This window comes from Podarcis gaigeae (genome assembly GCF_964106915.1).
Source record: "Podarcis gaigeae genome assembly, chromosome: Z".
Classification (NCBI taxonomy): domain Eukaryota; kingdom Metazoa; phylum Chordata; class Lepidosauria; order Squamata; family Lacertidae; genus Podarcis; species Podarcis gaigeae.
Genome location: NC_139691.1, coordinates 9527454 through 9544374, shown reverse-complemented (window position 1 = coordinate 9544374; position 16921 = coordinate 9527454). Strand labels below are relative to the sequence as shown.

Below are 16921 nucleotides of genomic sequence, written 5' to 3'. Positions count from 1 at the left end.
GATTCTGTGAATTCTGAATCAGATGTACCAGATTCTGGACTTGTGTATGGATTATACTACACACACCATTACATAGTGCATACACCCCTCAGAATTTGCACTTCTCTTGATTATGTGATACAGTTTTCAGCTGAAAAAAGTATACCAAGGTTGTGTTTAAACTGCATATTTTAGGATAAAATGCATTTAAAAAATTGTATATTTGTAATAAGATACATCTTTAAATGCTAGAGGAGTGCAACACATCTATATGATATCTGAGGCATTTGGTTGAAACAAGACACCTCAGGTGTTTCATTTTTTTGTTTTTTACTTGCCCAGCTCAGATTGGAATGTTATCAAAGCCTCCTGAGTTGGTGTGGCAATCCCTATGAAGCCCCTTGTTGCTCTGTCGACTTGTACACCAATTAAAATTTCTGTAGACATTTTTGTTGTTGCTGCAGTTAAAAGCAAAACCAAGTTCCTGTAGTGGAAATGCTCTGGTGTAGCTCAAGTGGGGAGTTAAGGGGTGGGGGTAGTTTGTTTTGATGGACACATATAGCTTTTAATCAAGAGGGGAATATTTTACCAGGGATCTCCAATCATAGCACTTCAGCAGCAGATGAAAGTAGTTTCACTTGCTGGTTCATAGCTCTTTTCCAAGCTCTGCCACTCCAAAGCAGGAGAGTTTGAAGAGTGGTGGTCTGTTTGGGCTCCATGTCAGCCTTTCCAATTGCTTTCCGTTGACAGCAACCCCTTGTGCTCCAATATCTACATTAATTGTTATGGGTTACACCAGATGTTATCCCTGCTGAGAGTAGACTTACTGAAATTGATGGACGTAATTAACTGTGGCCCATTCATTTTAATGGGTCTGTTCTTAGTAGAACTTCATATCTTGTTTTCAGCTCCAGTTTGCATTTACAGTTTGCACAGATGGGAACTGTGCAGCCTTTTTCAACTTTGGGCCCAGATGTTGCAGGACTACAGCTCCCACCATTCCTAGCCAGAATGGCTAGTGGTCAGGGATGATGGGAACTGGAGATCAAGATAATCTGGGGGCCAAAAGTTGTGAAAGACTGGTTTAGAGCATAGTGTTATCCCCAATCCTTTAGTTTAGGGCTGGTGGGTGATAATTCCACTTCACTTTGTGAAAAAAATATTATGTCTTCCCTCACTCAAACCAGTTTTCAAGACTTCCAGCACAGAAAACTGTGATTGGACATATTTGGCTGTAGTTTGACAGGTTTGCTTCCTGGGGGCAACCTAGCTGTCATGTCAGCATTTTTCAGACTGATTGTCCCCAGACATTAGGAGAGGTTAAGTGATTCCTGTTGTCCCCATCCCAAAATTTTACAGGCTGTCTTTGAGAGACAACCACTGCAATTGCCCTTCTGAGGATTGGTGGGGTTCATGCGACCATGGCTGCAAATTCATCAAATTTCCCCCATATTTTTTTAAAAAATTAAATAATTAAAAATCCACCTGACCCCAGCCCTCAAATCTCTGGATGTGTATGTGTATGCCTGTAGATTGGCCTTCTGGAAGCGTTGTTACACCTGCAAATTTCACCTACTTCTGTCAAAATCTTCACAAATCAGCTTATTTTATTCTCATAATAATGAATGGTGGAAATATAGCTTGAATTGGACAGACTACAGAGTGACTTGGATGATCAGGCTGCCCTCTGAAGTGACAGATATGAACCGGATCTTGTGGCTAGTCCACAGTGCTATTAATTACATATTTAAAACACATTTTCATGTTGTCATTTTTTAAAAATGTAGATTAATGTGGAAAGAGTGTGGATGAAACTTAGGAGTGGAAATATTTAAAAATGCCGCTGCCTGTAAATAGATCAACTCCCCTAGTTCCAATCTCTCTTCTCCTTCTAAATATCCCCAAATAGCTAACATTGCTTTCTGCTTCTTGTTCAGGTTTGCAGGTTGTTCTCAAGTCCATCATGAAGGCAATGGTACCTCTCCTGCAGATCGGGCTCCTACTCTTCTTTGCCATTGTGATGTTTGCTATCATTGGGCTGGAGTTCTACATGGGGAAGTTTCACAAAACCTGCTTCAACAATGAAACAGGTGAGATTAATCAATATCCACTAGGGGTGTGGTGGGGATGGGACTCAGAAGGCTATTTCTAAAATAAAAAAGGCAATGGCTTTTAGGGATCGGATTGGAGCAGGAAGGAGAATTAAAACAAGTCTGTTAATCAGTCATTTTGTGGGTAAGGGAGCTTCAGTACCATGGATAGCTCTGTGCCCCTTGCCTTGCCTGTCAGCAGCAGAATCTTAGTTTATTTTGCAGTGTTTCACATCCATCTTTGTGTTGTGTTGTTATTAAGCTGTTCATGTTTCTCTGCATCATGGTCCAGTTCTCCACTCCATAACACATACTGGCAATATGCACATATTGAACACTTCATCTTTCAAATCTAATGAAATGTTTTTATTTTTCATTACAGGGCTGAGTTTTCCAACAGCCACCCACAATTGTTTTATTCTCATCTTTATTTATGTTGTTTGGTCCCCCCCTACCCAGTATGATTTTATGTCTTAAATAGATGTATTCTTCAACTTGCTAGGTTTCTTTACCTTCTATATAATTGTCTTCATTAAACATTACTTTAGTCTAAGCTCGATTCATCTTCAGTCCTACATTTTTTAATTCTTCCAGCATTTCTTGCAGTTTTTGTTGACTCTTAGCTATTATAACTGTATCATCTGCATATCATAGATTATTTCGATATCTTTTGTCAACATTGATTCCTTTTTCTGACCATTCCAGCTTTTTGAGGCTTAGGTGATAAGCTATCTCTTTTTCTTACGCTTCTTTTCAAAGGTATTGGGTTGGTCTTTATATTGAAATTATATGTTGCTGTCACTTTCTTTGCTATTTCTTTGCAGTTTTGTCTGCTATCAACTCTGCAGTTACATCATACATGTTGTATAATCCAGGTTTCAATAATATTGATGGCCTTTTCATAACCAGTGAATGCAATGTATACGTATGGGGATGCATATGGGAACATTTTTCTATCAATATTTTCATAGCAGATGATCTGCTGTGGAATATCATTTTCTAAACACCACAATAGATTTTGCAAAAACAAGAGAAACCATGCAAATTTGCATAATGCACACAGGCTGCAGACCAGCTTTAACCTTCGCAAGACTTGAGTTAAATAGTTGTAGCCTCCCCACACCCTGCTTTGTATAACTCTGATTACTGGTGCAGTTAGGTAAATTCAGACTCTGGGCTTGCTCCCTTCTCCTCCAAAATCTATTCTGTTACTTAATTAAAAATGTGGTGAGCCAGCTTTGCTGCATTTGGGGGCCCTCCTGTTTATTCTTCAGAGTGGGGCATACAAATACAGGAACATAGGGAATTGCTTTAAACTCAGACCATTGATCCATATAGTTGAGTTCTCCATACACTTACTGGCAGTGGCTCTGCAGGATTCAGGCAGGAGTCTCACAGTGTCTTACAAGGAGATGCTGGGGATTCTATCTTGGACCTTCTGTGTGCAAAGCAGATGTTCTACCATTGAGGCATGGCTCTTCCTCTAAAACGTAGGAACCTTGAAAGCTGCCTTTTAATGAGTCAAACTGAGCTCAATCTAGCTCAGTATTGTCCACACTGGTCAGCAGGGACTCTCCAGGGTTTCATGCAGGTGCCTTTCTTAGCTCTAACTGTGCTTCATTCATTCCTTGAACCAGTGACGTAGCATGGGTTGTCAGCACCCGGGGCAAGGCAAGTAATTTGTGCCCCCTAGCCTGTGGATTTGCACCCCCTAACCCTAACCCCCAGATGTTGCGCCCGGTGCAGCCGCCCCCCTGCACCCCCATGCTACGCCACTGCCTTGAACCTCCCTGCACTGCCTCTGTTTTGACAATCTATTGGGACTGTTGGGCACTGCCCCACCAACCTCAGTCTGCCCACCTGCCTGCCTTCTTACTTACAACTGAATGTCAGCTTCCCCCTCCTCCTTAGTGTCAGTGTTGTCCTCTTATTTAGTTACTTATATAAAATATTTGTGTACCGCTGTACCATAAAGATATAGCACAGTGATTTATAACAATATAAAACCATACAGTAAAATCACAAAAAGTTAAAAGAAAAATAATTAAAAATGAACATCAATAGACCCCCTGGGGGGGGATGTACTCTTAATTGTCTGCAGAGGCTTGGAGGAATGGAAAAGTTTTCAGCAGGTGTTTAAAAGGCTCCTGCTGAATCTCTATTGGCAGGAGGTTCCACAGGATTGAGCCAATGACACTAAAGGCTTGCTCTCTCCTTGTTGTCAAATGAGCCTTGCCATCTCTGGGAGCAGCTAGAGATGCTCCTGCAGATGACAGAAGGCTTCAGGTGATCTCTGAAGTATCCCACACCCAAGATGTTCAGGGGGTTGTAAATCAACACAAGAACCTGGAACTTGGCTTGGTAGAAGATGCAGCTGCTCTAACAATGGTGTCACATGTTCTTGACCAGCAATCTGACTGCAGAATTCTGCACCAGCTGGAGCTTCCGAGCCAGATCCAAGGGCAGCCCCACATACAGTAATCTAGCCTCAAGGTTTTCAGTGCATGGACTGCAGTGGGCAGGCTATTCCTGTCCAGGAATGGACATAGAACTCAGCAGGAATACTTAGGTGGCTCTGCCTGTCCTTAGCTCGGGTGCCACCTATTGTTGGCCTCCACGCCTTCTGCCCTGCTAGCTGCTACCTTCTCCCTACCAATGAGAAGCACAGTAATGATATTCTTTAAAAGGCCACTGGTCCACTGGAGTTTCCTGGAGCTGTAGTCCCTTGTGCAACTGGGGAGGCATATGAACCCAACCCACTCTCATTTGCTCAAGGCAACGGGAGCTGTCCTTGTGGAGAAGCAGTATTCCAAGCAGGTGCATAATTCACTCCTGCTTGGTGTTGGACTAGAAAAAGTGTGGCCTCCTGGTTTTGTAGGGATCCCTACAAGGAAATGAGAAGGGTTGAAGGATGGGGAGGAGTTAGACTCTGAGCTCACTTATGAAAAGAACAGGTTTGTGTGTCTCCATGGAGATTTCCCAAAGAGGGAATGAAAGAAGTGCATCTGTTTTACACATAGAAGGTTCCAGGTTCAATTTCCAGTGTCTCCCAGCTGCTGCCAGTCAGTGTAGGCAATACAAAGCTAGTGGTATAACAGTATTCTGAAGGGCAATATCCTGGCAGAATGGTAAAGTTTTCAGCAGGCGTTTAAAAGTTGACATAGAAGGCACCCCACATTGGGTAGATCTTGTTCTCCCATCACCACCCCATTGTCCAAAGTTTGCTCCTTGGACTTGATGTGCTCTCCAACTCTGCTCTAGATTACTTCTGTTCACCTACCACCCTTCTTTCCCCTTCCTTCTTCATAGGGGAGAGGCTGGGAGATTTCCCCTGTGGAGAGGAGAGGCCTGCAAGGCAATGTGAAGAAGGAGAAATTTGCAAGCAATACTGGGAGGGCCCCAACTTTGGAATCACCAACTTCGACAACATCCTCTTTGCTGTGCTCACTGTCTTCCAGTGTATCACGATGGAGGGTTGGACTGACATTCTCTACAATGTAAGTATCACCAGCCATGTTGGTAAAGCTTGTTGTTGCTATTGCAGGGATTCCATTACTCTGTTGCACTGCAGAACAGTCTTCCCTGGCCTGGTGACCAACCCAGGCTTTGGGTTGTGTCAGGGTTTCAGAGACAGAGAGCGAGGGGGAAGGGTCCCAGGGTGATGATGAGGAGGACGACAACGACCCGAGGATGTCTCAGAGTCCGTCAAGCGATTCGGAGGATTCCCAAAAGGGAGCCCCCCTGGCCAGGCCGAGGGGCGATAGAGGGGGAAGCAGTCAGAAGCAGGAGAGCGGAGGGGGAACCCCCAGTGGGAGTTGGAGATCGGGACCGGCTCCTCTGTCGGAACAGAGTGAAAGGGGTGGAGTTACCAGTGTGTCAGAAAGAGCAGAACAGGAAACAAAGGGGGGAAAGAGTTCGGAGCAAGACGTCCTGCCGGAAGGGGTGGAGAGTAGCACCGAGAGCAGCGTAACTGTCGAAAGGAAGGTCAGAGGCAACGTACGCGCGCCAAGTTCAAATGTGGAGGCGCGCGGAAGTGAGGAGAGTCCTGGGGAGGAGCCTGGTCCCAAAGCGCGAAGGAGGGGGGAGCAGGCGTCAGAGGACTCAGCCTCTGGGGAGTCCCGGAGGGAGGGAACCCAGGGGGGCAGGAAGACCCTGCGGAAAAGGAAGGAGAGGAAAAGGTGGAGCAGTACAAGCCTCTTAAACTGGTGCAGAGGCGGGACGGATTCAGAGGGGACTTCTACGATCTAAGAGTAACAGATCCGGAGCCACGGAGCTTGGATGTAATGCCAACAATGTTCTTCAATAAAACCTTTTGTATATAACTTGGACTGGACTTTGGTCTCTTGTGAGCTGGGACCACGGGTGGCTCTGACAGGTTGTATCAAATGTAGACCCATTGATGCATGTGACTGACCTAGATGGATACAACCCTAGTAGACACAATTAACTTAAATCCATTGATTTGACTCTGAATATAACTTAGTTGCATTCAGTGCTTTATTTCTTCATTGAGAATGGTTTATAGACCAGTTAATCATAAAACATTCTAATATCCACAAAACTGTTTACCATTTAACCTCCCCCCCTCCCTCCCTCCCCCTCCCTCCCAGTATATCTAAGATAATTATCAAGACAATGCAGATGATATAAGGAGAGTTTTACTGGATCAGGCCAGTGAAGCAACTTTGTTTTCTGCTGCTCGAGAGCGTAGGATCTGAACCAATGGTTTCAAACGACAAGAAAGCAGAGGCCAACTAAACATTAGGAAGAACTTTCTGACAACAAGAGCTGTTTGGCAGTGGAATGGATTTTTTTTGAAGGTGGTGGATTCTCCTTCATTGGAGATTTTAAACAGAGGCTGGGTAACCATCTTTCAAGGACTCTTTAGCTGTGATTGCAGAGGGTTGAAGTAGATGACCATTGGTGTCCCTTCTAACTCTACAGTTATATGAAACTATGAATTTAGAGACCAGGGTTCAAATCTTCACTCAGCCAGGAAGGTTGGTGGGTTACCTTGTGGCAGTCACTATCTCTCAGCCTGAAAAAATTGAAGCTGAAGAAAGCTTTCTAGCAAGACTTTAGAGACGTGATTTATGCTGTAGGCAGGGAGATTGAAGCATTGATGAGGCAAAAGGGCTTTCAGAAGAAAACCTTGGAGTGGAGAGCTCCATTCTTGAAATGGTGATGTGATGAGCGGTATTTTGTGTGTGTGTGTTGGGGGGAGAGGAATAAACATTCCTGCAATAACTTCTGTGCTTGCAGCCAGAGCGTGACATAGGATTTTAGAGAGATGCATTCTGGAATGGGTCTTTTGAAGGGTCCAGTCCACTTACTGCAGTACACGATCACCCCCCATCCACTCTCTTGCAGCAGCATCAACATACAAAAAGGCAAATAAGAACATAGGAAGAGCCCTGCTGGATCAGGCCAAGGGCCCATCTAGCCCAGTATCTTGCTCTCATAGTGGCCAACCAGATGTCTGTAGGAAACTGATGAAACAGGATTTGAGCACAAGAACCTTCTCCCCTCCTGTGTGTGGTTTGTTGTTTTTGTTTTTGTTTTGGCAGCTGTTTTTCAGAAGCCTTCTGCCTCTGTGGAAGCAGAGCATAGCCATGACGGCTAGTAGGCACTGATAGCTATATCCACCATGAATATGTATAATCCTCTTTTAAAGCCACTCCTATGGTAGTGAGTTCCATAGTTTAACTTTGTGCCTTGTGAAGAATATCCCAACATTCAGCTTCATTAGATGTCCACAAGTTCTAATGTTATGAATGAGGGAGAAAGAAAAAACTTTTCTCTACTACTTTCTCCATGACAGGTATGTTAATTCCTATTGCGGAATAGAACTTTTAAAAATACAACCCTGGAGCTTTAACATTCTGACATTCTAGGGGATGGGAGAGAATCTCGACTTCGTTCTTACTTTATTGCAAAACTACCTAATTCTCATTTTCTGAAACTATATGTACACCAGAACACAGCTATCCTTTGAAGTTTGCACTTTGGGGTGCAGTTTTCCAACCACAACATGTGTGCAAAAATGCAAAGTGGATACCCTGTCCCAGAGTTATGGCCTTTGCAGTGGCTGGTGCAAAATAGCAAGACTTGGTGTGCAGCATTGGACAATCTTTCCTTTCCTCTCTGAACTTATTTAGCATTGTGCTCCCAAAAAAACTACCATAAAGGGCTATTGGAAATCAGTCCATAATATGCTTTGGCACCTTAGTTGTTGTTGTGTTTTTTTAAAAATGCAGTTACATTTGTCAGTGACACCAACATATTGTCAACAAGCTAGAAGGGGGTCTTTTTAAAAATCACAGACTCACAAAGATATTGGCTATAAGCATCCTGCTGCTATTTGTTTTGTCCCTAAGTGTATGGTTTAGAAGAAATGGCCAATTTAGTAGTTATTCTGGAAATGAAGTTGCTGGAAGTTGTTTTGTATGCCAAGAAATAATTTTGGGGCATATGACAGATCTGGCTGTTCCCAAGATGTGCAAATGCTGTCAAATTGTGAGTGAATTTCTTCAGCTCTACCTTCTGTTTCTTGGCAAGCTTTTGTTGGGTTAAGTAGCAGCACTTAATTGTGGATTAGCTTTTTAAAAAGAAGTTTCTTTGAATTGATTTGCTCCAAAGGCCACTGTCGTGACGCAAGTGTTGAGCTCAGGTGAGTTAACATCTGGTACAAAGCAAGGCTCATGCTGGATGCAGGGCAGGGCAGGGCAGGGCAGGACCAGGCATAAGCCTGGGCATTAGGCAGTGGCTTAGGAGAACAGTTCTCTGCTGTTGTTACAGCAACCACCATGCTGAGACCGAGCCCTATAAAGTAGCAGCAGCTGGAAATGTAAGAAGGCATCACTTTTCACCCTGTATTCACCACATGCAGCACTGCTTCTGTTATGCTACAGTTCTTCTTATTTCAGAAACATATTTATTAAATCTCAAGCCCAACTGTGCAACTTTCATAATTTATGTAACTAATTATGCAAGTTGTGTTGTCATTGTGCTATTCCACCCCATTTTGTTCAGTGCGAAGGAAACAGTGTGTATGGGAAGATAAATGTGGTTAATCATGTATCATTTGTGGACTGATCATACTCGCTGGATTGATTTCTGTTTTGCACACAGGACGAATAACACTTTCTTCCTTTTTGGCCAAAACCTCCTCCCCTTCACTTCATTTTTAGGCAGGTCGTGCTTCGTCCTTGTAAATGCCCTTAAAGGACTCCTGTTCATTACTGAACTAAGGCAGATTGATAGAATCATAGAACTGTAGAGATGGAATGGATCCCAATGGTCATCTAGTCCAACCCCCTGCACTGCAGGAGTCTCAGCTAAAGAATCCCTGACAGATGGCCATCCAACCTTTGTTTAAAAACCTCCAGTGAAGGAGAGTCCACCACCTTTACAGGGAGCCTCTTCCACTGTTGAGCAGCTTTTATCATCATAAATGAATTGTTGATGTTGAGTAGGTAAGAACTACCGACTCCTATGGACACTCGGCCAAGGATACAGGGTGTAAGCAATGAGATGCTTTCTATTTGGTTGGTTTGTTGTTGGGAATTGTTGTTGTTGGGAAATCTGCTAACCCCTCTCCCACTCCACCCACCAAACATCTGGTTCTATACTTTCAATAAGTAACACTGTTTAGAATTGCACAACATGGAAAGCATGGAAAAACTAAATGAAGTTACTACTCATTGGACACACTGATATTTTTGGACAGGTTCTCGACTGTTCTAAAGTTTCAGCATAAAACAAAACCATCACCACCCTTTCCCCCCTCATACCATTAATTAGTCTCTGTCAGTGATGAGTAATCAAGAACAAATCACATATCTCTACTAATAAGCAGATATTCTCATGTAAATATGTGGTTGAATACAACTAGATTTTGCATTTTCCAAGAACTCTATTAATGGTCACTAAATTTGCGAGATAATGTTTTATTTGCAGTCCAAATTTTACTTATTGCAAAAGCTTATCCACCACGAGAGTGCCCACAACTTTTTTTAAACCCACCAATAAATTTCCAAACCCATGTCAAAGTGCTGATTTTGACTTCTGAAGCCCTAAATCATTTGGGACCAGGTTAAATGATGGATAACTTTCTCCTATCTATCTATCTATCTATCTATATAATAATAATAATAATAATAATAATAATAATAATAATAATAATAATAATAATAATTTATTATTTATACCCCGCCCATCTGGCTGAGTTTCCCCAGCCACTCTGGGCGGCTCCCAATCAGTGTTAAAAACAGTACAGCATTACATATTAAAAACTTCCCTGAACAGCGCTGCCTTAAGATGTCTTCTGAACGTCAGGTAATTCTTTATCTCTTTGACATCTGATGGGAGGGCGTTCCACAGGGCGGGCGCCACTACCGAGAAGGCCCTCTGTCTGGTTCCCTGTAGCCTCACTTCTCGCAATGAGGGAACCGCCAGAAGGCCCTCGGCGCTGGATCTCAGTGTCCGGGCTGAACGATGGGGGTGGAGACGCTCCTTCAGGTATACAGGACCGAGGCCGTTTAGGGCTTTAAAGGTCAGCACCAACACTTTGAATTGTGCTCGGAAACGTACTGGGAGCCAATGCAGATCTCTCAGAACCGGTGTTATGTGGTCCCGGCGGCCACTCCCAGTCACCAGTCTAGCTGCCGCATTCTGGATTAATTGCAGTTTCCGGGTCACCTTCAAAGGTAGCCCCACGTAGAGCGCGTTGCAGTAGTCCAAGCGTGAGATAACTAGAGCATGCACCACTTTGGCGAGACAGTCCGCGGGGAGGTAGGGTCTTAGCCTGCGTACCAGGTGGAGCTGGTAGACAGCTGCCCTGGACACATAATAATAATAATAATAATAATAATAATAATAATAATAATAATAATAATAATTTATTTATACCCCGCCCATCTGGCTGAGTTTTCCCCAGCCACTCTGGGCGGCTTCCAATCAGTGTTAAAAACCGTACAGCATTACATATTAAAAACTTCCCTGAACAGGGCTGCCTTAAGATGTCTTCTGAACGTCAGGTAATTCTTTATCTCTTTGACATCTGATGGGAGGGCGTTCCACAGGGCGGGCGCCGCTACCGAGAAGGCCCTATGTCTGGTTCCCTGTAGCCTCACTTCTCGCAGTGAGGGAACCGCCAGAAGGCCCTCGGCGCTGGATCTCAGAGTCCGGGCTGAACGATGGGGGTGGAGACGCTCCTTCAGGTATACAGGACCGAGTTAACCTGCGCCTCTATGGACAGCTGTGAGTCCAAAATGACTCCCAGGCTGCGACCTGGTCCTTCAGGGGCACAGTTACCCCATTCAGGACCAGGGAATCCTCCACACCTGCCTGCCTCCTGTCCCCCAAAAACAGTACTTCTGTCTTGTCAGGATTCAACCTCAATCTGTTAGCCGCCATCCAACCTCCAACTGCCTCCAGGCACTCACACAGGACCTTCACCGCCTTCACTGGTTCTGATTTAAAGGAGAGGTAGAGCTGGGTGTCATCTGCATACTGATGAACGCCCAGTCCAAACCCCCTGATGATCTCTCCCAGCGGCTTCATATAGATATTAAAAAGCATGGGGGAGAGAACAGAACCCTGAGGCACCCCACAAGTGAGAGCCCAGGGGTCTGAACACTCACCCCCCCACCACTTTCTGGACACGGCCCAGGAGGAAGGAGCGGAACCACTGTATGACAGTGCCCCCAGCTCCCAGCCCCTCTAGACGGTCCAGAAGGATGTTATGGTCGATGGTGTCAAAGGCCGCTGAGAGATCCAGCAGAACTAGGAAACAGCTCTCACCTTTGTCCCTAGCCCGCCGGAGATCATCAACCAGCGCGACCAAGGCAGTTTCAGTCCCATGGTGAGGCCTGAATCCCGATTGGAAGGGATCCAAATGGTCCGTTTCCTCCAGGCGTGCTTGGAGTTGTTCAGCAACCATCCGCTCAATCACCTTGCCCAAGAATGGCAGATTTGAGACTGGGCGAAAGTTGGCCAAATTGGCCGGGTCTAAAGATGTTTTTTTAAGAAGCGGTTTAATGACCGCCTCTTTCAGCGGGTCTGGGAAGGCTCCCTCACAGAGGGAAGCATTCACCACCCCGCAGAGCCCATCGCCCAGCCCTTCCCGGCTCGCTTTTATCAGCCAGGATGGGCAAGGATCAAGGAGACAGGTGGTCGGTTTCACTCGTCCAAGCAGCCTGTCCACATCCTCGGAGGTAACAGATTGGAATTGATCCCATGTAACAGGACCAGACAGAACTCTAGCACTCTCCCGCCCTGGCCCTGCTCCCACAGTGGAGTCTACCTCCTTCTGAATCTGAGCGATTTTATCTGCAAAAAACTTTGCAAAAGCATTGCAGGAGATCTTGGGATCCCTACCAGGCCCCGGTGGTACAGGTGGTTCTGATAGATTGCGAACCACCTGAAAAAGTCTCCTGCTGCTGTTTTTTGCAGATGCAATGGAGGCGGCGAAGAAGGCCCTCTTCGCCGTTGCCATTGCCACTTGGTAGGCTCGACGTTGAGCTCTAACCCGTGTCCAGTCTGATTCAGAATGAGTTTTCCGCCACCGGCGCTCTAGCCGTCTCAACGATTGTTTCATCACCCTCAGCTCCGGGGAAAACCACGGGGCTGTCCAGGCTCCATGCAATCGGAGAGGGCGCTTCGGAGCCAGACAGTCAATAGCCCTGGTTAACTCCGCATTCCAGCGTGCCACCAGGGAATCAGCTGAAAGGCCATCAACTTGGGATAAAGCATCCCCTACCACTCTCTGGAAGCCAATTGGATCCATTAAGTGGCGGGGGCGGACCATCCGAATCGGTCCCACCTCCCTGCGGAGGGGAAGGGTTGCGGAGAAGTCCAGTTGCACCAGGAAGTGATCTGACCATGGCACTTCTTTTGTTTCGCTTTTAGTTAATGTCAGATCACCAACATCCGTAGAGGTAAACACCAAGTCTAAGGCATGTCCGTGGCTATGAGTTGGACCAGACTTATTCAGGGACAGCCCCATGGAGGCCATGCTTTCCACGAAGTCCCGAGCGGCCCCTTGTAAGGTCGTGTCGGCATGGATGTTAAAATTCCCCAGGACAACCAAGCTAGGTGTCTCCAGGAGCATATCCGCCACGACCTGAAGCAGCTCGGGCAGGGAATCCTTGGTGCAGCGGGGAGGTCGGTACACCAGTAGGAATCCTGTACTGCCCCTATTACCCAACTTCCAGAACATGCACTCAGAAAACTGGGTCTTCCCAATAGGACGCCTGGTGCAGACTAATGACTTCCTAAAAATCACTGCAACCCCCCCTCCCTGCCCACATGACCTGGGTTGCTGTGCGTAAGAGAAACCTGGTGGGCAAGGAGTGGCAAGGACAGGCCCATCTGCTTCATCCAACCAGGTCTCTGTCACACATGCCAGATCAAATCCTCCATCCACAATCAGGTCGTGGATGGCAGTGGTTTTATTCATCATTGACCTGGCATTGCACAGCAACACTTTCAGGTCATGTGGGTTTCCCTTGCTGATTACTGTATCCTTCCGGTCAGGACCAGACCTGGAGGCAGGGATAGTCCTCAAACAACGACTAAACCTGCCTCCTCGGTAATGACATGGTCTGGTCTTAGCATAACTCCTCCTCCTGCCCGTGATCACTGAGATCGGGTGTCCCAATACATCTCCCCCTGTGGAACCTGCCCCACCCAATCTATTGGCTGAGGCCCACTCCCAGGCAGCCATGACCCTTCCCCTTAAAAGGCAAAATACAAACTATATAATAATTTAACAGAATAATAATAATAATAAAACAAAACAGAACAGAACAAAACAAAACAAAGCAAGAAACAATAGCCCTGACTAAATGCTTATCCCACCCCAAGCAAAAATAAAATAATGAAATAATATAATATTATAAAAAACAACAACCACCATTTAAAGTGCTGCAAATTAAAAGTGATTAAAACATTTAAAACCATTGTGTCTATTGCTGCCGGTAGCTGCTCAGACCTCTAAACTGTAGTGGTAGTGCAGGCCCCGCCCCCTAGGCCGGATGGAGTTGGCAGGAGAGGGAGCGGTCTTCCCGGCACTCACACAAGCAGCAGCAGCAGCCTATATGAGGCCAGGTATGAACAGAGCCCTGCTGGATCAGGGCAAAAAGCTCATCTTGTCCAGCACTTCATCTAGTCTAGTTCTCACAGTGGCCAACCAGATGCCCCAATGGAAAATCCACATGTATGGGCAGGAACTGAATACAAGAGCATGCCCCTCACTTGTAATTCCTATCAACTCCCCCTGACAGTGGAGTTACAACTTAACCACCATAGCATTGAGATTTCAAAATAACAGCATGTATTAAGAATGTAAGAAAAGCCCAGCTAGATCATACCAGAGACCAGTGTGGGTAGGATTTGCCACTTCCTGTTGTTGTTGTTTAGTCGTTCAGTCGTGTCCGACTCTTCGTGACCCCATGGACCAGAGAACGCCAGGCACCTCTGTCCTCCACTGCCTCCCGCAGTTTGGTCAAACTCATGCTGGTAACCTCGAAAACACTATCCAACCATCTCGTCCTCTGCCGTCCCCTTCTCCTTGTGCCCTCCATCTTTCCCAACATCAGGGTCTTCTCCAGGGAGTCTTCTCTTCTCATGAGGTGGCCAAAGTACTGGAGCCTCAGCTTCACAATCTGTCCTTCCAGTGAGCACTCAGGGTTGATTTCCTTCAGTATGGAGAGGTTTGATCTTCTTGCAGTCCATGGGACTCTCAAGAGTCTCCTCCAGCACCATAATTCAAAAGCATCAATTCTTCAGCGATCAGCCTTCTTTATGGTCCAGCTCTCACTTCCATACATCACTACTGGGAAAACCATAGCTTTAACTACACGAACCTTTGTTGGCAAGGTGATGTCTCTACTTCTCAAGATGCTGTCTAGGCCTGTCATTGCCCTTCTCCCAAGAAGCAGGCGTCTTTTAATTTCGTTGCTGCTGTCACCATCTGCAGTGATCATTGAGCCCAAGAAAGTAAAATCTCTCACTACCTCCATTTCTTCCCCTTCTATTTGCCAGGAGGTGATGGGACCAGTGGCCATGATCTTTGTTTTTTTGATGTTGAGCTTCAGACCATATTTTGTGCTCTCCTCTTTCACCCTCATTAAAAGGTTCTTTAATTCCTCCTCACTTTCTGCCATCAAGGTTGTGTCATCTGCATATCTGAGGTTGTTGATATTTCTTCCGGCAATCTTAATTCCGGCTAGGGATTCATCCAGCCCAGCCTTTCGCATGATGAATTCTGCATATAAGTTAAATAAGCAGGGAGACAAAATACAGCCTTGTCGTACTCCTTTCCCAATTTTGAACCAATCAGTTGTTCCATATCCAGTTCTAACTGTAGCTTCTTGTCCCACATAGAGATTTCTCAGGAGACAGATGAGGTGATCTGGCACTCCCATTTCTTTAAGAACTTGCCATAGTTTGCCATGGTCGACACAGTCAAAGGCTTTTGCATAGTCAATGAAGCAGAAGTAGATGTCTTTCTGGAACTCTCTAGCTTTCTCCATAATCCAGCGCATGTTTGCAATTTGGTCTCTGGTTCCTCTGCCTCTTCTAAATCCAGCTTGCACTTCTGGGAGTTCTCGGTCCACATACTGCTTGAGCCTTCCTTGTAGAATTTTAAGCATAACCTTGCTAGCGTGTGAAATGAGTGCAATTGTGCGGTAGTTGGAGCATTCTTTGACACTGCCCTTCTTTGGGATTGGGATGTAGACTGATCTTCTCCAATCTTCTGGCCACTGCTGAGTTTTCCAAACTTGCTGGCATATTGAGTGTAGCACCTTAACAGCATCATCTTTTAAAATTTTAAATAGTTCAGCTGGAATACCATCACTTCCACTGACCTTGTTATTTGCAGTGCTTTCTAAGGCCCATTTGACTTCACTTTCCAGGATGTCTGGCTCAAGGTCAGCAACCACACTACCTGGGGTATACGAGACATCCATTTCTTTCTGGTATAATTCCTCTGTGTATTCTTGCCACCTCTTCTTGATGTCTTCTGCTTCTGTTAGGTCCTTTCCACTTTTGTCCTTTATTATGGAAATGGCTTCCCAATTCAATAAACTGGGATGGGAGGCTTAGGAAATTACACATCCCATGTATGCTGACAGATGGACATGCTCAGGAGCATCTGTAACTTAAGAAGAACCCTGCTAGATCAAGCCAAAGGCCCACCTAGTCCAACATCCTATTCTCACAGAGGCCAACCTATGGGAAGCAAGTAAGTAGGACTTGATCTTGAGATGCCCTTCTCTAGGTTCCTGCACCTAATGTAGAGTTACTAAGAAGACAGCCTTAGTAGTGGTGCCCAGTTTCTGGAAAGCCACTTCCACCCTTCAGAGGAGGTGGAGTTGTGGGCTTCATGGCCCCAACACATGCGTGGCGGCTGGAACCCAGCCCCCGTGCGATTGGGGGGGTTCCCGGCTGTGTCACCTCCTGGCCAGCCAATCGGCTGGCTCTGGGGGTGTGGCCTGCCTTATTTAAAGCAGGACATGGCCGGGGATCTCCCTCTTTGCCACTTACCAGCTGTTCTTGCTTTTCCCACCCTCCCACCCTATAAGGTTTTCGTTCTTTGACCTTGCTATGGGCCTTGGTTGGTCGCCGTTAAGGGGCCTGGTTGGAATTTTTCCACTTGGCAAATTGGCACTAGCCACTTGGTTTTTGCCTACCTCATAGCAAATCGTCCCAACTTTCTTGGTATTGGCGATTAGGCATTGGTATTTCTCTGTAGATGGAAGAAGGGAGGTTACGCCATCACCTGCCCCACATATTGAAGGGTAGTCTGATAAAGGATTCTGGGGGGGGGGGGCATGGCCCTGTCC

At 45.8% G+C, this 16921-nt stretch overlaps 1 protein-coding gene across 13 annotated transcripts in view; it reads left to right on the top strand.

Annotated features, from left to right (window-relative positions):
* The window catches only part of CACNA1B (calcium voltage-gated channel subunit alpha1 B), a 337646-nt gene that overhangs the window by 111456 nt on the left and 209269 nt on the right, over positions 1 to 16921 (top strand). For all 13 annotated transcript variants that reach the window (XM_083721547.1, XM_083721558.1, XM_083721557.1 and 10 more), the window contains exons 5-6: positions 1917 to 2069; positions 5379 to 5566. In XM_083721547.1, coding sequence (XP_083577673.1) covers positions 1917 to 2069; positions 5379 to 5566 — 341 coding nt within the window. The remainder of the gene's footprint in view (positions 1 to 1916; positions 2070 to 5378; positions 5567 to 16921) is intronic.